The 22,412-nt window shown below is 36.4% G+C and overlaps 1 protein-coding gene and 1 pseudogene across 1 annotated transcript; one reads left to right on the forward strand and one right to left on the reverse strand.

Moving 5' to 3' along the window:
• Positions 1-1,595: 1,595 nt before the first annotated feature.
• LOC132599408 (uncharacterized) lies at positions 1,596-2,786 on the reverse strand. Its single transcript, XM_060312767.1, has one exon. The coding sequence runs from the start codon at positions 2,721-2,723 to the stop codon at positions 2,073-2,075; it is 651 nt and encodes a 216-aa protein (XP_060168750.1). The 5' UTR covers positions 2,724-2,786; the 3' UTR covers positions 1,596-2,072.
• Positions 2,787-12,930: 10,144 nt separating this feature from the next.
• On the forward strand, positions 12,931-17,461 carry LOC132644768 (damage-control phosphatase At2g17340-like; annotated as a pseudogene).
• The last annotated feature ends 4,951 nt before the right edge of the window (positions 17,462-22,412 follow it).

Below are 22,412 nucleotides of genomic sequence, written 5' to 3' on the forward strand. Positions count from 1 at the left end.
TTTTTTTTTTTTTTTTTTTTTTTGTTCAAACGATAACTTTTATTTATAGTTTAAGGTGGAACATACATCATAGAAACACTTTCACTATTAGTGATAGTGTAGTACTCAAGTTACCCAAAGTTGCTAAACTATTACATATAGAGCTAAAAACTAACTTAGTAGTGGTTGCACTATTTTTGTCATCTTAATACACATACATGGAAATAAAGTAGAGCATAGGAGTTTTTAGTTGTTGTTACAAACATACATAATAATTAAACATAAAGACTACCTAAAATTAAAATGAAAATATATGAAATAAAAAAACCTTGTGTAATGATCACAAACTTTGGGGCAGTACTTTCATTTTGGCCCTCAATTCTCCCATTTTATTAAAAAAACTTTGTGTAATGATCCAAACTTTATATGTTTTTCTACCATTATCCCCAAGGCTAGGGTTTCGATTACAAGGAGTTATTCTTTTCTGCTTTTTAGGAAGATTACCCACGGAAGAAGTATTAGGACATTACCATGTGCTTGAGTTGCAACAAATGCTAATGTTACTGAAGTATCTTCTATAATCTCCAAATCTACAACCTTTGTCATTTTCATAAGAAAAGAATTAGAAGTTTAGGACCCATTCAGACAAGAAAAAAGAAAGGTATAAATTCGAAAAAAGAAGAAGAAACAACCTAAAATCAAATGGTTGACAAAGAAAGGCTAAAAATTTAAGTTAAAGACATTAGACTCTAACGTGAGCTTCTGTTAGTAAGTTTACACTTAACACTTAAAAGAGTTAAAAGACTTTAAGACATGGGCTTGAACATATTCTTAAAACATGGGCCTTAAACAATCATGTGAAATAAGTAGATCAAAAATCAAATTAATGATTAAAAGGTATAAAATATTTATAATTATTTATGAAAAACTAATATTATACATAGAAATAATTATAAAATTTATGTATATAATTTATCGGTTTGGTTTGGTTATTTATTCGATTATTTTTTAATAGAACCATAACCAAGCCAAATATAATCGATTTTTAAAATTTAAAACCAAATCAAACCAAACCAAACCAAATGTCGATTTTTTTAATAGATTTGATTAAATTTTCCATTGAACAGCCCTAGAGACAAGTATATAGTGAAAGAAAGACGCTAATAAGACCAAAACGTATATATTCGGCCACCGACTGCCAAAGAGGAGACTGCACAAAATAGCTGTCGGTAATCGAATTCCAGTTGGGAACCCCATGTGCACTCATTGTCCTGCCAAGTGCCAACTACTTATTCAATTGCCCCACTGGTCCCACCATCACAGCCGACATCTTTCTTCATCTTTCACCCGCTTTCTATGGTGAAACAACGTTTAGACACAAAAACTGTGGTACGATAGATAAAATTTTAACTCTTAATCAGATTTCTTACGTTCGAGTTTTGGGTATAGAAAAAATTCTTTTAGAAAACATTTTTCACTTAAGTGAGCCTTACACGGCGTGATCGAACTAGTTCCAAAAAAAAAAAAAAAACTATTGTGATGCATTTACCCCAATCATTTGATTAAAAAGACGTGCTTTGCGACTTGGTGTGCAAAAGGCTGAATCCACGGCAACATTTTGGCCAACAAAATCTATATTTATGCATAAATCAAATGGAGAAAAGTACATAATATGACATGAAACACAAAAATGGTGAAAAGAACTACAAGGACAAGGAAGAGGAGAAAACAAAAAAATAATACAAGGACATGCTCAGGCTGGCATTGGATTCACGTTCAATCAACTAGCATTATGTGGCTGTAGTGTAGCTGCTGACCAATCGACTGTATGATGAAGATGATGCCTCCAGGAGCGCTATGAATTAATTCACTTTTATACTGATTTATACATTTACGTACGTACTTGCTGCAATATTACCCTTAACATGGATAGAATAGCACTAACGTGGCTGCATTATGAGACATTTAACTCCGATCTACATTAGTTATTTTGCAACCACTTGAATCTATGAACAATTTTGAAATCAATGAATGAATGAACCAACATCACAAAAGGAGCTAGCTTCCAGAAGAAAGGGCAGGCATATCCATGATCAGTTGTTGCTGAACAAGTTAGGCTTGCTGTCATCGAAGTTCTTGGAGTAGTTGAAGGAGTCATAACGGAAGGTTTGAGGTAGACCCACGTTGTTGCCGGATCGGACCAGCCTTCGCAGCTCCGACCTTACTTTGTAAAAGACGTGCCTCCAGCTGCCCTTGCTGTGACATCCCAATACGGCTTTCTCCTCTTCGTTCATTTCCAGATCATCGGCAAACGTTGGCTTCTTGGACATAATCCAGCCCACTCCCCACTCCCACCATTTCCTAATGGAACTGCCAGCGTATTCTCCCACTCCGGCCGATAAAAACGACAAGGATTTGGATCGGCGAAATGCCCATGAAGAGGAGGAGTTGGTGGAGGTGGAGTAGAATGAGAGGATGGGTTGTTGGCAAGCAGACCTCGTGCGCATGTTCATCCTTAAGGAGAGAGCAGACAGCCTTTTGCGGACGCCAAGTCCTTCTCGTCCGGTTTCTTCGGCAGGTTGCGACATTGGCAGAGCTTCCTTGCTCTGAAAACTATGAAGAAGAGAGCTCATTATGATGATGGTTGGGAGAATGTAGGTGAAGAGGGTATTGATGTAGTTCAGATGTGGCTTTCGGGGAAGAAATGTGATATGAAACCTCCCAACTAAAAACTTAGAGCGCATAGGAGAGGAGTAATAAACTAAGTAGTGGTCACCCCCACATTCTTACGTTTTCATTGACAGCCTGTTATATTCTCCTTTTCTATCATTTATTATTAATATCAGACTCTTTTGCTCCTCGCTGGCCTTTGTGACCACAGGCTGTACACATTGCAATGCATATGAATATTAATTGTATACCCTTTGCTGTCTCCCAAGTTTCCAAAGTTGTGGGTTGGAGCTGCCTTTACCTTTTTACCAACAATTTTAACGTAAACCCACTAATTGTTTCCTCGTCTTATCAGAAAGGACCAAAGCTTATAATCTGCCAGTATGCGGAGACACTTATAATCTGCCGGTATGTCCAAACGGCTCCTAAAAGTGAGATTTGTTCTGCTATCCGATATGGATCTTGTCACAGGGCGATTGACTGAAAAGTCTATGCTTAACAGATCCTTTCCCTTGTTTTTATTCCGTGAGCGACCTATTTTGCTAAAGAAAACAAATAAGCTCGTTAGAAGGGAGCCTATAACCTTAAGACTCGTTAGAGAGAGTCCCAGACCTCTTGTTCTTCAATAGATATTCCCCTCCCCCCCCCCCCCCCCCCCTTCTTTTATTCCATCTGCGTCTTTAAATAGAGAACCCTATTACAAGATATTAAGAAAATATAGGAATCTACTAACATAGAAAATCTATTCATATAATAATTCTAGTAAAACTAAACTGCTGCCTATTTTAATGCGAATAAAATCTGTCAGTTGCATCAGATCTCCTTATCCTCTTTGACGAAACATTACCCCCTTCCTCTGGAAAGAGCTTGTCCTCAAGCTCAAAGTCTGGATAGGTGTTACGAAAATGTGCAACATCTTCCCAAGTAGCATATGATAAATCAAACCCACACCAGTGCACTAAAATTTCCCAAGTTCCCCGATTAAGACGAGCACGTAGAACAGAACAAGGCATAGAACAACACGACCATCCTCCAATGGTGGCAGGGTCAGAGGATCTGTTGGAGCAACACCCTTAAAAGCCTTGAGGAGGGACATGTGAAACACATTATGCAACTTACTATCGCTGGGCAGTTGTAACTCATACGCAACTTCTCCTATTTGACACAACACAGGAAAAGGCCCAAAGAATTGGGGTGCAAGCTTGTGGCGCAATTGACCCGCAACAGATTTTTGACGATAAGGATGTAAACGCTGCCAAACTAGTGAACCTGGATCATATGCAACCTCTCGGTGCCCTTTGTCACAATATTCTTTCATCCTAACCTGTGCTTGTTGCAACTTGCTGCGAATTTCAAGCAAAATTGAATCACGATCAAACAAGGAATTGTCAACAATCTCCACTCGTGAAGAACCAACTACATAGGACAATAGACGAGGAGGATCTCGACCATAAACAACCTTAAAGGGAGTTGTTTGCAATGCAGTATGAAAGGAAGTACTATAACAATATTCTGCCCATAGCAACCAGTCAACCCATTTCTTTGGATAATCCCCAATCAAGCAATGTAAATACATTTCAAAAGTAATCACAACCTCTGTTTGACCATTCGTTTGAGGATGATAAGCAGAAAAGAATGCCAACTTCGTGCCACATAGACCAAACAATTCTCTCCACAAGGTGCTCGTAAAAACTACATCCCTGTCACAAGTAATCGATTCGGGTATCCCATGCAAGCGAACAATATTCTCAAAGAAAATGTGGGCAACACGAGTTGCATTATAAGGATGAGACATGGGTATGAAGTGTGCATATTTGGAAAACTGATCTACTACCACAAATAGTACCATTTTGCCCCATGCCTTTGGTAAGCCGTCAATAAAGTCCATTCCGATATCAGCCCAGACCTGCTCAGGGAGGGCAAATGGTTGTAGTAACCCTGCTGGAATTAGGTGTTCAGCCTTGTTGCGTGGGAAAACTAGACAAGCAACCACATAATCCCTAATAACCGACTTCATTACCTTCTAGTAGAAATCTTGTCGTATGCGCTGCAATGTTTTCTGTACCCCTCCATGGGCATTATCATGGTATCCTTATAAAATTATCGAGATCAATTGGGAAGAAGGCAGCAAGTAGACATGACCTTTATAAATGAGTAGATCGTCTTTGATTGACCAGGAAGCATCAAGCTCGTGCCGCAGCACTTGTTGGACTAATTCTTGAAAGGAAACGTCATTATGTGTCTCCTCTAATCGCATCAAGTAATAAAACACATGGTTGACTGATAGCATACACCGATTCCTCCATAGTAGGGCAACGAGACAAAGCATCAACAGCCTTGTTCAGGTGTCCAGCCTTACCCCATAAACTTGCTAATCCAATGTTGTTGGGGTAAAGTGGTCAGCCTTTGCTTCAACAAATATTTAAGGCTATAATGTTCTGTGCGAATCAAGAAGGGTCTGCCCCATAGATAAGGACGCCAATGTTGCACTGCTTTAGCTAAGCCAATCAATTCGCGTTCAAATGCAATCGATTTAAAGTGTCGAACATACATTTGTCTACTAAAAAACAATTGGATGGCCATTCTGTTGCAACACTGCTCCTATACCACTTCCCGAGGCATCACACTCAATTATAAACGGATCATAAATAGTTGGCAATTGTAAAACAGAAGCAGTTACAAGTGCTTCTTTGAGAGTGTCAAAAGAAGCCAAAGCTGCATCATCCCACTGGAACGAGTTCCTTTTAAGCATGTTAGTTAGAAGGGCTGATAATTGACTGTAACCTTTTATGAACTTACGGTAATAATCTGCTAAGCCCAAGAATCCGTGCAAGGTAGTGATGGAATATGGTTGAGGCCAATCACTGACGGCCTGAACTTTGCTTGCATCTATTGCCATGCCTGTTTCAGACACCGCATGGCCAAGACATGCTACTTGTCTCTCTCCAAAGGAGCATTTGGACTTCTTGAGGTATAGGTTATGAGCACGTAACAACTCAAAAACTACGCGAAGATGTGAGAGATGATGGTCCCATGCCTTGCTAAATATTAAAATGTCGTCGAAGAAAACCAACACAAACTGACGCAAGTATGGGTTTAAATACCTCGTTCATAAGTGCTGAAATGTTGATGGTGCGTTTGATAAGCCGAATGGGATAACCAAGAATTCAAAGTGGCCATGATGCGTACGAAAGGTTGTTTTCTCAATATCCATAGGATTCATGCGTACCTGATGATAGCCAGACTTCAGATCCAGCTTCGTGAAGAATCTAGTCCCATACAATTCATCTAATAATTCATCCACCACTGGAATTGGCAATTTATCCTACACTGTCTTGGCATTCAGTTCGCGTTAATCAACACAAAAACGCCAAGTTCCATCATGTTTACGGACCAACAAAACTGGGGATGAGAATGGTGATTTACTAGGCCGAATGATCCCTTGATTTAACATATCTTAACATTGTTTTTCTATCTTGTCTTTTTGTAAATGAGGATAGCGGTATGGTCGAACCACTAATGGCTCGGAACCAGGTAACAAACAGAGGCGATGGTCATAATTTCTCATAGGCGGAAGCCCTGTAGGGGCTTGAAATAAGTCAACGAATTCAGCCAAAAGTGCTCCAATTTAGTGGGGTTCTCACCTGAATCATGCAATAAATGAAGCTGCAATTTCGAACTGGTTTGCTGCCCATGAAAGACAACTTGCTTTCCATCTGAAGTAAAACTCATTGTGAGTGAAGCAAAGTCCCAGAGAATGGGGCCCAGCGTTTGTAACTAGATTACCCCCAGAACAATGTCAAAGCCACCTAATGGAATAACAAAGAAGTCGGCTTTAAAAATTGTATCATCAATATAAAAAGACACCGCACGGAAAAATTCCTTTGCTCTAAACTTTTTCTCCATTAGCAACGGAAACATTGGCACTTGTCCCAAGTTGTACTTGCATACCCAAGTGTTGTGATGCTGTATAACTAATGAAATTGTGTGTGCTGCCTGAATCAACCAAGCTCAACAATGCTTGACCCTTCATGAGTGCCTGTAACTGCATTGTTCTTGCGCTCTTCTGTCTCGTGATGGCATACAAGGAAATTTCAGGTTCTTGCACATCTTTATGGTCAGTATTTTCATCATCTGGTTTAGCTAGTTTCAATCAAAACAACTTCTTACATTGACGCCCAGTCGAATACAGTTCATCACAATTATAACACAATCCCTTTGTCCTTCTATCCTCCATTTTATCCCTTGTCAATTTCTTTATAAAAAAGCAGATGAACTTACAGATTTTGATTCAATAATCCCACTTAGTGCATTGTTGCCCTTAGGATTTGGAATTGTTGAAGTTGCAGTAGTATTGAAATAGCCTTTAATCCCTTGCCAAGGCTCCTTTCGAGAAGATTTTGCCCGCATTACCTTTTGTTTCTTCTCAAATGCTCGAGCTATATTCATGGCATGAATCAAATTTGGTGGACTCTGCATCTCAACATCAAGATGAATGAAATCAATCAGGCCGGCAGTAAAGAGACTAACTTGTTGGTCTACGCGAACATACTTGCTGGCTCTGGCTAACTGTTCTTGAAATTGTTGCTGATATTCTTCACTTGAGCCCGTTTGCTTCAAGTTAACCAGATGACCTAATGGATTACTTCCCGGGAGAGTACAATATTCTTTGAATTCCGACCAGTCAACTGCGTGATACTTTTGTTCTACTTGATGATACCATAATTGTGCTTCACCTAGAAGACAGAATGCAACCAATCCCACCTTATCTGATTGGAGAAGAATTTCTCACAGCGGTGTAGCCAAATCAATGGGTCATCAGATCCGTCAAAAGTAGGAAAATCCAGCTTTGTGTATCTTGGTACACACTATTTCCCATCAATTGATTGGATCGATTTTCTGGTCTGTAGGGTTGGTTACCTATATTGTTGCTCACTCCCACATCAGAATCTCTTCCTTGATTTTTGCTAAACCCGACCATGAACTCGTGCAGTTGTAACGTTAATTGTTGCAATTTAGTAAACATTCTTGATTCAGATTGTGACACTGCTTCTGCGATTCGCGCTTCATTGGCAGGCTGCGCCTCTTGAAGGAAAGTTTGTAACTCTTGAAGTTTGCTTGGATCGCCCATCGTGTTTGGCTCTGGTACCAAGTTGTTACGGCTATGCGATATGGATATTGTCACAGGGTGATTCACTGAAAAGTCTGTGCTTAACAGATCCTTTCCCTTGTTTTTATTCCGTGAGCGACCTATTTTGCTAAAGAAAACAAATAAGCTTGTTAGAAGGGAGCCTATAACCTTAGGACTCATTTGAAAGAGTCCCAGACAATATAGTAAGAGCCTGTTTGGATAGGCTTGTCATACCCCCTTTTTAACCGGGTTAAATTAAAGTACAACATATTGGTGATTCCTATTTATTTTGTTTTAAGGAGTCGCCACCTAATTAATTTAACGGTGAATTAGGACACCTAAATATTAACTAAGGTAAAGTTAAAACTAAACCTCCATTAATAGTCTGCTTAACCAATGTGATTCTAGGTAAGGGTTCTATATTATCCTAAAGGGAAGGGGTTAGGCATCCTTTAGAATCCGCTAACTATGGTTGTCCGGCCAAACTTAGGTTAATTAATTCAGATTAAATATAATGCTCAACTCTTAAGAAAAATAGGTTATAAATATTATTGAGGTTTTTAAAGGAAAAACATAATTATGCTATTTAAACTGACTTGAAGAGATGCATAGTAATCCACTTAAAAATAAAAATTTATAAATGTTGTTAATAATAATTTTTATTATAAGAGTGAGACTGGCAAAATATAATGATTTGTATATAAATAGAAGCTTTTAAGAGAAAACCTAGCCAATATGACATTATATCAGTATAATAGCGTAAGAAATCTAGACTTGTTTTAAAAAAAAAATAGAATGCAGAGATGATGAATTTCTCTCTTTTTACTGATTTATTTAATTATACTCGGCTAAAAATAAACGTGGTTGATTCAAACTTGAAGAGTTATTTATAATATGTTTGAATTTATGTTTGCATATTAATGATGTTTTGAAATTAAGATAATAAAAATATAACTCCTTTAATTCAAAAAATATGAATTTTATACTATCAACTATTCTAGAAGTAAATATTATGGATACTATAAATGACTTTAATATAAAAAGAAGAAAATGGAATTTATGGAATTGATTGTTAGTCTCTCTTAAACTAACTACCCATTACTAAAACTAAATCTACTAAATCATTAGGATTCATCTAAGTTAATAAAATAAGATAAGTTTAGTCATACAAAAACAATCAAAATACGCAAAAATAAAATAAAGTAGAGGGGAAGAAAGTTGAATGAATCTGGCCCATCTTCCCGGCCCAGCTGCTGCACGCTATGTATGTTATTGGGCTTTGGCCCAATAAATTTTATATATTGATATTGCAGATTTGGCTTGATGGGAAATGACTCGAGATGATTTCGTTGGGCTTTTAGCCCAACAACGCAGGCAGGAGAAGAACGAGTCCCTTGGACTCGTATGCGAGTTTCATGCGAAAGGTAAAAGGGAAAGGATTAGTATACACTCAATGAATATGGTAAAACATATAAAAATATAAGCTCAACACAGACCAAACATGGTATATTTTATAATTTAAACATGTAGAAATTAACAGATCAGGGAATATAATATGCCCACAGAACTGAAATTCATTTCTGAATCTGCTCGTACAAATTGAACAAACCAACTAAAAGTCATACATCTAATGATAATATATCAAATGACAATACCGAAATGAGCAGGTAGCACATTCAAAATTTCTTGGCATATACTTGCAGCGGGTCAAACAGAATGATGCGAATATGGGAACCAAGGTGTCATGCACTTAGGGTCAACTGCACCGTCATCTGAAGGGCAGAAACTCATACACAGGTAATCCAATGGAAAGGCAAGCATTTTTTAACCAAGGCTATCTCAATTGACATTCAGCGATTTACAAATGACAGAGGGGAAGTAGAAAAGGATTATGTCTACTTATCTATTATTAATCATGTATCTTGAGTTAGAGCATAACCCATTTAAATCTAACAAATCATTTCCAGGTATTCCAATAAATATTGCTCTCTGTTTCAACTTAAACATGCATTAAGCATATTAACGATCAGAAAACTCATTTGATAAAAATACAAGGACGCACCCTTTGTTATCTTAGCCATATCATTCAAATTCTTAAACCAGCTGCAAGAGAGGCACAAAAAAAACGAAATTCCAAATAAAACTTATCCTCGGATTCATGTACTATTCATATTTGTTCCCTAATCTATTTACTTAATCCAGATAGCAGCGAGAGAACTAGACGATACAGTTTACAGTAATTTATTTGAAAGGAAATGGATATATGCTTCAGGTTTCAACAAAGCAGCATAGATGATTGACATTTCAACCAGATTTTTTAGCATCAATGAATAATGCACTTTGAAAACTAGGAAATCAAACCCAAACAAATTTAGCTTACATTATGACAAAATATATTTCAAGATAGTCCTCTCCTTAACTAGACATTAGTTTATCCAAATGACTGCCTTAAACTAATCAAGTCCATAATTTGGAAGCAATTAGATTCTAAGCACAGAGATAATCCTTAGAGGAGAACGTGCTAATCCATTATTAGAAACCCTTAACAGAATGGTGATAAAAGAAGGGGAAGTACTACTGATATGCCAAAAAAAAAAGACTACTTAAAATGAAAAGCTTTTAATCACTGGATGAACATTTCTACTGGACTTTAATAAATTTGGACCATTTTAAAACCAAACAAGACAGACCTATATCTGAGACTAAATCTCTTTTCACGTGTGCTCTTATAGGAAACCCTTTAGAATTCAACAAACTGAAACCAGACAACATTCAAGCTGACAAATTCTATACGTCAACTCCTAGCTTAACAGACACGAGTAGAAGCAACAAACATACGTTCAATGGAAGCAAGCATACAGAATCCCTACAGTGTCATACGACATGTTGATTTTAACTTATTAAATTATGTAAACGGGTGACCAGATTCAGATGATTTTTTAACCAAACATGTACTTAGTAAGATTTAAGACGAATAACCTTTAATCCATGCCACATAGCAGTTGAACAACAAACCAAAACATACTTAACTATAAAACACGCCAATATAGTACATAACTAAACTGCAAATAGCTAAAGAACCGAACAAAATGTAAACGATAAAAAAAAGAAGGGGAATTACCTTTTTTGGGTGCAGCGAAACAGGTGCGGGGCTTCGATATCCACTCGAACACCACAAACCTCCGGATTTGCGCGCACTCGGATTCGAAACAACGAAACAGGAATAAGATGTGTAGTATTTTGAATCAATGTCAAAAAGAATTATGAAAACTAATATTTTAGAGGAATTTGAGCAGCCGACCGGATCTTAATTTCTAAGGAACTTTTTTGCGACTACAAAAACCTCTAATCTTAGGGATTTTCAGGCGGCTAAAACAACTCGTTCTTGGGGAATCGAAAAAAAATCCTCTCTTCTTTGGGGGTTTCCGATCAAGAAAAAATCCTCCTGGTCAACGACTGGCAAACGATTATTTATAGGGGATTGTTAGGATTTTCGTGTGAAGAAGAGTGAGAGGAGCGTGGGGACAGAGGAGTGGAGGTGACAGAGGAAACGTGGGGGGAACAGAAGCGTGAGGGGACAAGACGGAGTGGGGTGGCAGTGGCGTGGAGGGAACGATTAGAGAGTGGGGGTAACGTGGGGGAGCAGAGGGAAGAAGGAGGGAGAAGGAGAGAGACAAGAGCGGCAGCTGAAAAAATGGAAGGAAACCCTAAGGGTTTCCTTTTTGTTTTGAACGAATTGGGCCGTCGGGTCGGGTTGGTGGTGTGGGCTGGATCGGGTTTAATGGGTAATGGGCTGGTCCGAAAATGTTGGTTAATTATTTGGGCTGGGGTGAATTAAATTGGGCTGGTAAATTAAAATGATGCCAGGTGAATTAAAATGTGGACTGGTTTTGTGCATTGGTCCGAAAATAGTATGAGTTGATTGGGCTACTACATTTAAATAAAAGACCTATTTAAGTAACTTGTGTTAAAATATTACTTAATATAAAATATGCAATTATTAGTGCTCAGATAAAAATGGCGTTGTAATAGCTATGCAATAGTATTTCGAAAATTCACAGTAAATAAACACTATTATCTAATTATGCAAAGATAAATGCGATGCGTGTGCGTAAGCTGGTAAAATACCGAAATGATAAAAATTGTGAATTATAGTAATAATAATAGTAATAGTAATAATAATAATAATAATAATAATAATAATAATAATAATAATGGTAATAATAATAATAATAACAATAACAATAATGATAATAATGGCTAGTAACTGTAATAGAATAATGAAACGCCGGTATTGATAAGAGGCTAGTAATTATAGTAAAATATAATATATATATATATATATATATATATATATATATATATATATATATATATATATATATATATATATATATATATATATATATATATATATATATATATATTTTAATTTTCTAAAAATATTAGAAGCGTAAATAGGTATTTCGGAGAAGAGGCGGGACAAAATTGGGTGTCAACAAGGCTTATGCCTATAAGCTGCAAAAGCTAAAAAAATAAGTTGGGGCAGTCTAACTTTTTTTTTTTAGCTTATAAGCTGTTTTCAGCTTATAAGCTGCTTTAGATAAGTTAAGTCAAATGGACCCAATTATTTTTTAAGTTTATTTTAAGCACAAAATGACTTTAAGCTGGCCAGCCAAACACTCAAAAAAACTGAAAACAACTTATAAGCAACTTATAAGCCAATCCAAACGGACTCTAAGAAAATCTAAGAAGCTACTAACATAGAAAATCTATTCATATAAGAATTCTAGTAAAACTAAACTATTACCTATTTTAATGCGAATAAAATCTGTCAGGTGCATCAGATCTCCTTATCGTCTTTGGCGTTACAATCTTTCTCAACTTGAGGCCCCGCCTTGCATAAACGTAACCCACGAATGAGTCTATAACACGGTTTCATACTATGCAAACACACACTTTGGTCGCTGTTGTTCAAATAAGCCAATCCCAGTTCCCCTTTGAGAATTTTCGCGGATCGAATTTTAGGTCAAATAAATAAGCTCATTGCTCATTTAAAAATCATTTTTGTAGTTTCTTTAATCCGTTATTCCACGTGAACCAAAATTTGTAGAAGATTTTGACTGTTTTTTGTTGTTGGGCATATGTAAATCCACCAGGACGAAGAAAATGCAAAGGCTATATCCTTATTTGAGGATGTAGTACATCTAAATGATGCTATTGAGGACGAAGCTAAGCGTGTGGAGAACTTGGTCAAAGGGATTTTTGCAGGAAACCTATTTGATCTTGGCTCGGCACAGGTAGGTAATGCTTCATAGATGACTCATATATAAAGAAATGTATGTGTTCAACATTAATGCCCTTTCATGAATGACTCCTGAATAAAGAAATGTATGCATATAACATTTGTGCCTTTTATTGGGCAAGAGCTCTCATATACCATTATCGGGAGGGGGTTTGGGGTGCACTAAGCTTCTGTTGTGTGCGGGGTCCGAAGAAGGGGTCGAGCCAAAATATGAAAAAACACCAATTATGTGGCAAGAGTTCTTCAAATGCGGTGTAATATGAGAACTAAATTGTAACACATGCTGTCATTTTTTGCATTTTGAAAGAAGTTATTTTTTAAGTTCTTCACAGTAAATTGTTATAGGAATGTGGGAAGAGCAAGCGATCGATGATTTATTCACAACTATCACAAAGAGTCAGTTCATCTTCATCTAAGTCTGAAGAGTTTTTACTTCCTGAGTTAACAGAGAATTTATTCTTCCACATGCTAAAAATCTTTCGAAGTTGATTTTTGATATCCTAAATCTTGCTTAATTCACAACCTAGCATTTTGAAAATGAACATTTTCAAGATTGAATCAATTGTTCTTAATGAATATTTTTTGAAGCTTGCGGAGCTGTTTTCAAGGGATGGTATGTCTTTTCTAGCTAGTTGCCAAAACCTCGTTCCTCGACCTTGGGTAATTGATGACTTGGATACTTTCATAACAAAATGGAGCAGAAAATCATGGAAAAAGGTTAGTAGTTAACCATATGTGAAATTTATCTTCTCCACTGGGCTTTAAGTTATACTTGTTTATGACAAATATCCGATGCATTTGATGTATTCTGGTTCACTGACTTGCTTACTCCTCTACAGGCTGTAATTTTTGTGGATAATTCCGGCGCAGATATTATTCTGGGCATTCTTCCATTTACGAGAGAATTATTTCGTCATGGGACAAAGGTTTACTTGGGAGCCTTGTTTCTTTCTTGCACATAAAACGGAATTTTTTAGAGTTCACTAAACTGAATAAGAAAAGATAGGTTACAAAATCTTCTGAGACTACGTTGTAAGATTTAAAATGCCATTTTATGGGCATCGTTAACATGCTCAGTTCTGTAGATATTGATTTTAGTTGACACCACTAAATGTTTTAACATGCTCGGTTTTGTATCATATGAGAGTGAATTTATCCTCTTCTGATGCTTTTTTAGCTGCATTCAGTTAAACGGATATGGTTTCTTTTTCAGTACCATATTTGGTGCTGCTTTTTTTTTTTTTTTTTTTTTGGGTGCTGCTCTTATGCCTGAATCATACTTGTGGTGCTTTTTTTCTTCAGAAGGTAATAATTTATATTGATAAATTTGGGGAGTGCTTCGTACAAGTGGTATATCGTAAAGTAGAGGATCTACACAAAATACGATTATCTACGAAGAATAATAGATGACCCAATCAGCTATACTTACAAGAATCTTATAGGTACTTCGCATTCCAAATGTTTATAAAGAAAAAAGAAATTTGGCCCCTTGAGGTCTTCATTATTGTCTTATTTCTATTCCCTCAATCTCTGAGGCTATTGCCATATAGTTAAAAGTTTAAAAATACTTAAAGACCAGATTTAGGTATGATTGAAGCCTCATCATAAGTTAACAGTTTTCACATTCATAAGCTTGATAATTGTATGAAGGGTTTTAGTTCCACCCATCCTAACTAAGCTCTTCAATTGCTAATGCCGTACTTGGGTTTATAGGAGTGGAAATTCTAGATTGAGTTCTATTTGCTCCTCTCTCTTGCCCTTCCAGTCCAATACTTTGAGAATCTATCAACCACGACCATAATGGAACGGGACAGTGGCAGTGCCGTGATGAAGTCCATCGTGACACTATCCCGTGGTCGCTCTCGTCATATTGGATTAGACTCTGGCCGTAGTCGAGTGCTCACAACTCAATTAAGCTCTCCTAGTAACGTTGGCAATTTTTTTTTTTTTTTTTTTTTTGGTCTTTGCAGGTTATTTTGGCAGCTAATGACTTACCTTCTATTAATGATGTTACTTACCTTGAGTTGGTGGAGATAATATCCAAGGTGGTAGAAATGTTATGTTTCGACTTTTGATGCTTTCAATTTCATCTACTTCAGGATTAATTAACATGTATTTTTGCTTATTAACAGTTGAAAGATGAGCACAGGAGGCTTGTGGGTGTTGACACATCCAACCTTTTAGTTGCAAATTCTGGAAATGATTTGCCGGTAAGTGGCAATCACTTATCTGCTTCGTTTGCATGATGCATTGTCTCCCACCCATCACCCCCCACTTCAAATGCAAAAAAGGGTGGAATCCTGTGACTTATTTCTAAACTTAGATTGCCCTTCTAAATTGAGGTTTCTGACGAGAGTCGAGCATTGCCCGCACAAAATTTCCACTTCCTAGCTTGTTAATCTTCGCTCGAGCTAATATTTGAGCAGCTACCCCTTTCACAAATTCTTATGAAGTAAATTTGAAGTCTGATGCCAGCATTTATAAATCTTACTAGTTAATCCCCAAATTTGTTCACCAAAATTTGATGCATCAGAAGTTAACACAATAAAAGTAAAGTTACTAAATTGCCAAAAAATGGTACTATCTCCAGAATTTGTGAGTATATCTAGCTGCTCCACAATAATTGACAGGCCTACTTTTTTGTAACCACAGGTTATTGATCTTATGGGAATATCACGAGAGCTTGGCGAGTGATGCTGACCTTGTCATTCTGGAAGGCACGGTGAGCCTTTTGCTGTCAATTCTCTGTCATTGAAACACATCGTTTGTTTCTTAACTCAACACCATCAGTATTATTGGTTGCAAGTGGCTATTTCTTGAGAGCATGCAGTTAGATTAAGGCAAAGGACAAGCAGTGATGCTTATGTAGGTGAACGTATCTCTTACCCCTGGCGTCTCTGCAAGATTCTCCTGCCTCCATCCTGTATCCACTGCACTTTCATGCTGTTTCTTCCTCCTGGAATCACATAAAAACAGATGAAGCGTCAATTTATTTTTGCCTCCCAAAACTTCTGTTGCTAAACAGTCCTCTCCTTTTTTGTTGTTGTTTTGGGGAGGCGGGCGTGGGGGGGTAGGCATTTCTAGAAGTTAAACTACATACCTCTAATAGACTAACTCATAAAGAGTCTTCTATCTGATTTTCCACGTGTGGGGGATGCTATTCAGTTCTCTCCTTCTCTGTATACTTCAAAACCCAGTAATTCTTTTACTTTTAATATTTTTCTCTGGTCCGAAGTCAACAGTCTGTGTCATGTTCCAGTGAATGCATATGTTTTCAGGTGAAAGCATCCTTTCTCTAGGCTGGTGCAAGACGGTTTCCACTTGACATACCCTGATTACCTTCCTAATTTGAAACCTCTGATTGGAGCAGTATTGTTTGTGTAGTGTTTTCCTGTGTTTTCAGGTTTCAAAACAATAAATTATACCTGGGAGCAATTGACTTAACAACCAGTCCGTTTCACATAGATAAGACTGAGGTGGTAGTTCTTCCTCAGGTTCCTTGGAACTTGTAAATTACTATGACTTTGTTCCGAGCTTTTCATGTAGGCATTTGACAATATCAAAACAAAGTGTATAACTCTTTTGTTCACCTTTGTACATGCAAGTTTCTTCAACTTGTCATATTTAAGTAATTGTAATTTCCATATAATCTCTCTCTCTCTTTTTTTTTTTCATCATATAAAAATTCTCTCCCTCACTCACGTTTAGCTATCGTATTGATTTCTTTTGCCAGGGCCGTGGTATAGAGACAAACCTATATGCTCAATTCAGATGTGACTCCCTGAAGATTGGAATGGTAATGCCTTATTTACCAGATGCGCAAGCCAAACCCACCCACCCTACCCAGACCTCTTCGCCTTCTGGTTTCTACAGGGAACTAAGAAAGGACAAAAAGCAGAGAAAAACCTCCTTTTTAAGGGGCCTTATCACTATAATTTGGGGGGGGGGGGGGGGGGGGGGGGGTGGAAATATTTCACCTGATGATTATAATACTGATGAACCTCGGCCCTTCTTTTTTCTGGTGTTTTCAGGTGAAGCACCCAGAGGTTGTTGAGTTTCTTGGAGGAAGGCTTTATGATTGCATGTTCAAATATACTGAAATCTTGGAATAGATATGATGTAGTTAATATCTACTTATATCCGACAATTAGGCACACCCAACAAACAAAAGATTCTTGTAAAACTATTTAGTAGATATCACTTGCAAGATCAAGGTAACAGACTAAAATTATGGAAGAAATTTTGGAAAGCCTTTTATCTGTTGCTATTGTAAACATGTGAGAGCAGGGTATGCCAACTAGATTAGAGTTGTTCTACGCTTAGTGGTAACTGGTACGCTACAAGAAGTAGTATGTTAATTGACAGTTGGATGAGCATTTCGGGACAGCTCTGTGGTTTTTAGACTTTGCTAAACTGTTAATTACTGTCAATTTGTGGCAATAACAGCTGGACAGATATTAATGAAGGAACCCAGCCGTGACAATGCTCGGTGTCATACATACCTGGCCCTACCAACTGCAGTGGTGTGCGCGCAATAGATATCATACCCGGCCATATAAGCTCGGTGTTACATAATAGTCACACATACTTAGATACGTATACTTAAGAGTCCATAAGTATCATCAACATCATTACCATTATCGTTTTTATTACGTCTATCCTTGGAGGATCAACTATCATATAAAAGATGCAATGGAATCATGAAAGTATCGAGGATCATGAGCTTCAGTAGCTTTAGAGATAGAATCATTTGGAGGACATTATCGAACTCATGAAATGATATATATAACCAAGTAACCATGCCTTATTGAAAGAAGGGTTAGTCTTACATACCTCTTTGTCTTCTTAACTATCTAACGTTCACCGTTGAAGCTTGAATAATCTACATTTAGAAGGATTCATACCATGGTTAAGCCCTAATGATACTCTTAAATTCAAACTAGAATAATTCATAGTCTAATGAAAATTGGGCAGCATTTCTCCTATTTCGTCAACTTTCACCATATCACAAAACAACTCCCAACAACCACAATAGCATCCATAATACACTCATAATATCCAAATCAAGTAATCACATTACACTAAGCCTTCAATATTCACCCTCATGTTCAACTCATACTAGCAACTTCATACCATTTTAGCACATTTTCATATAATGCTTCTTCATCACCATTATTACCTTCCATAACAAGATTATATCCATATTATACTAGTAATCATGACTCGAGTTAGCTCACTACTTAAAAACATCACAAAAGTTACATTTAGCCCTCATTTTCTACTCTCTTCTTCAACCCAAGTTCTTCAACAACTAAGCATTCATGATAGCATGAAATAAGAATGAAAACTAACCTTTTATCTCATGGGAATGAGCTTTGGAGCAGCTATGAACTTATGTGAAAACCCTAGCTTTAATACTCACGAATCTCTTGTAGCCTACAAACCCTAGGAAACCTTCTAATCGTATGAACACTTTGATTCTTGCCTCTTGATCTTTGTTTTCTTTTGGATTGGGGTGGAATAATTTTCGAGAAGGGTTTTGAACTCTCAATACTCGTAGAAGATGAAAAATGAAATAAAAGAACCAAGGGCATCTATTTATATAAAACTTAAAAATCTGCCTGGTGGATTTTATACGGACCACTTATACGGTCCGTACAATATTATACGGTCTGTATAAGTGGACCGTATAACACCACTATGGAATTTCCCCTTTCTGTAAAGGTTGAGTTATACGGACCCCTCTTATACGGACCGTATAAAGTTATACGGACCGTATAAGTGGTCGTATAACTCCCAGTTGTGCGGAACTTTCTCTCGTTGATTCGTTTGACTTCTAATCCTCGTGGAATCTTCTTGGCACTTATATAATACTTCATTAGCCATACAATAGGCCCTATAGCAGCCCCTTAAAATATTTCTAATTAAACATTAGCTCAATTATAGCGGAGACCTTTCCGAACATGAATTACATTTCGCTTCCTTCAACGAACTTAGGCCCATATATTCGTATTACTCCAACTCTTATGGTATGCACCTTAAACTATCTAATACTTCCCTTAATCTCATAAGGATTTCATAATCACCTTAAGTTCACATTAGCCTATCCACAAGGCAACACATACGGAATTTTTCGAGGTGTAACAATCATATAAAAATTATTTTTCTATCTTTTAAAGGTGTTTGTGAAAGTTACTAGACAACTGAGTTTATTAGTAAGGGAAAAATACTAAAATCATATTTTTTTATATTAACGATAATAAGTAAAAAGTATCACAAATAAATCAAAATTAGGAAAGAAAATGTAATATCGTACCCCACAACTAATTTAGTGTCATGAAGCAAATTATTGAGAGGGGTTTCGAATTTATCCTAAATGCAACTAACTTATTTTGGAGCGTCATGCGATATTTTTTGTACAAACTATTAAAATTCAGATAAAATTTATTTTTTAGTTAACTTGAGCAACGTTGAATGACTTTTATATGACAAAAAATAAAAAATAATTGTGTGGTCAACTTTAAAGTTGAACGATTTTTTAAAATTTTTTTGTTTGATAAATTCTAAATTGCATGACCTTTATAATAAAACTTTAAAAAATAATTTTTATGTAATAATGTTAAAGTTAGAAGACTATTGATAAAATTTACTCAAAAATATCTTAAAAGTATTATGGTCTCCATATAATAAAATTGGTTCCTTGATGAAAAATAGAAAATGTGAAAAAAGAGGAGAGAGAAGAGCGAGGGAAACGAGGAACAGAAAAAAAGTGGATTGGGAAGAACGGGAGCAGAGATGATTGGTGGGTCCCGCATTATAAATTCAATTAAATAATCCTATCACACAAGTCACAACTAACAATGGTTTTGGACACAGGGGACATACAATTCAATTCCTTTCATGACATGGAGAGCCACTGTAAAAGAATTGTGAACAGTGAGAAATTACAGCTGCCCTATCTAAGAATCAGATTATGTTAAGGAGACTGAATATAGGGGAAGGTGGGAGAAAAGGAGGTCCTCACACTCAAATCCTTTGGGAGGAGAATGTGAAGGATTTGGTTTACACTAACTGTTTGCTAATGGTTGCAGGTACACAATCTAACATAAATGGAGGATTTTTAATTAAACAGGTACCACAGAACAACCACACTGAAGGAATACCAATAAGCAGCGAAACACAGTGTAATCAAGGAAGAAAAAAAAATTAAATTAAAAAAAAAAAAAAAAAAAGGATGCCTACCAAATATGATCTACATCCAACTCAGGAAAGCCTCAAAGGGGATTTTAATTAATATAAGGTTGATGGATGTTCAATTTGTGGTATTAGCACCAAGTTGTGCTCAATCGAATGGACAAAAGTCAATTTTATATGGGTTAAATCACAAAGAGGAAGATACATATTTTCTCAGCCAAGCTGTCCTGAGCTTGATTTCTTGTTGAGAACAGTCCCTTTTCTTGTACACAATCCTGAAGTTGGACTTTTTCAAGCTCGCTGGAAATGTAAATTCTGATGAGTGCTTGTTGACAAGAATGCAAGAAATGTCACTTGATCTCAATGGAGCAAGAGTTTGGATCTGCAACCCATTATGGAACTCTGCCTACCTAGTTATGTTGCTATCACAGTTGCTGATTTACATGTGATTGCAGGGATTGACAAGAATGTGCACTTAAAGTTTTAAAACCATGCAAAGAGTTCAATTGCATCATTCACATAGATATGGGACTCCCAACAGAATGACAGAACATGATGAGAATTGATTCTTCCATAGAACATGATGAGAATGCAATTTTTCTCAGAGCATCAAAGGTACAATTTGGCTAATGCAAAGTGGGATTCTAAGCTGGACAAGGAATCATAATGGACAAGACATCAAAGATTACTAGTTTTTAGTTTGGACTTTGCTAGCTTTCATGGATTCTTTCATTATGGAAGCTGCAGATGATAATCCAAAGTACATACATGAATTTCTTATTGTCAAGATTGCAGTGTGTGGCACTTGCTGCCACTACAGTTTGGCATCAAGGAAGAAGTGTGGTAATACTCAAGATGGATTTACAGGATGGTCAATAAGCATGCTTAACTCAGGCATTCTACTGAGTTTTGCATGGTATTCCAAAGATATCTTTATATCAAAATCCTTATGGAGGATAGCATGTTAGTACCAGTTGACTATGTGCTATATTGTGCAGGAATTTGGTATACTTATCATAAAGGTCACAGGAATATAACAGGTTCTGATGGTATGTTTTATGCAGTTTCATTTGTAGAACTGGTGACAAGGAATTAAGGCAAATTCATGGAGTGTCAATCAGTCTCTATATGGTGCCAATTCTTCATGTAGTGGTATTAGCACTTTGTGCTCAATCTGCAGAGGAAAGGTCAGCATATGAAGACTGGTTTGGCTACATTAAGGACAATTTGTGCATCAGTTATGCCACTTTGAATTGGGCACCTGGCCATTTTTGTGCAATGTTGCAGTACAAGGAGTACAGGATACAGCAAAATATACTACTGATATACACCTTGCTGGTGCATCTGATGCAAGCTGCAGTGTTCATGGTTGCAGAATTTCCAGAATTCAAGATTAGATACAAGGTGCATGAATTATACAAGGTTGCCTGGAATCATTTCAAGCAGTTTTGAATTCAGTTATTTGGGTTCAAGTTTTAGTTTAATTTCAGGCAATTAGTAATATCAGCTTTGGATAAATTTGTTCAAAGGTGATTCTCATTTTATTTCTGCATTTTATTTGCCAGTTGGCCCATTTGTAAAGACATTTTGATTTGTTTTGAGCAAAATTATATAAAAGCAGCCCTAGGCCCTCAACAGCCTAGTGGAATTGAATTAAAAAAAAAAAACTAACAATGGTTGTGCCTCACCCAAAATAAAAAAATCGTAAAACACTGTGCACCATACTAGTTTCACCAAATCCCGAGTAAAAAAAACATATTTTATTTTTATGTTTACTAAATAAATATACTTAAAATATTTATATTTTAAAATAAGATATAATTTAATTAATTTTTTATTTTTATTCTTACTCTAATAAATGTGAAAAAATATTAATGTCATAAAAGAAAAAATAATATTAAATGGAGATCAAATAATTAATAAGGTAAATTAGTCAAATTATAATTCTAATTAACGTTTCCTTAAAAATCATGCAAAATACAACATGACAAGAAAAATGAGCTAAATCAATAATATTTACCAAAAAATATAAAATAGTAGTTCTTCGTTTAAATAGAAAATCAATTTTTTACTTTATTTCGTTTTAAACATGTAAAATTAATTTAATAATTTGAATTATAATTATCTAAATCA

This window comes from Lycium barbarum, chromosome 6 (genome assembly GCF_019175385.1).
Source record: "Lycium barbarum isolate Lr01 chromosome 6, ASM1917538v2, whole genome shotgun sequence".
Lineage (NCBI taxonomy): Eukaryota > Viridiplantae > Streptophyta > Magnoliopsida > Solanales > Solanaceae > Lycium > Lycium barbarum.

Bases quoted from the DNA above. Each gene is read 5' to 3' on its own strand.
- LOC132599408 (XM_060312767.1), bottom strand. From the start codon at position 2,723: ATGCGCTCTAAGTTTTTAGTTGGGAGGTTTCATATCACATTTCTTCCC.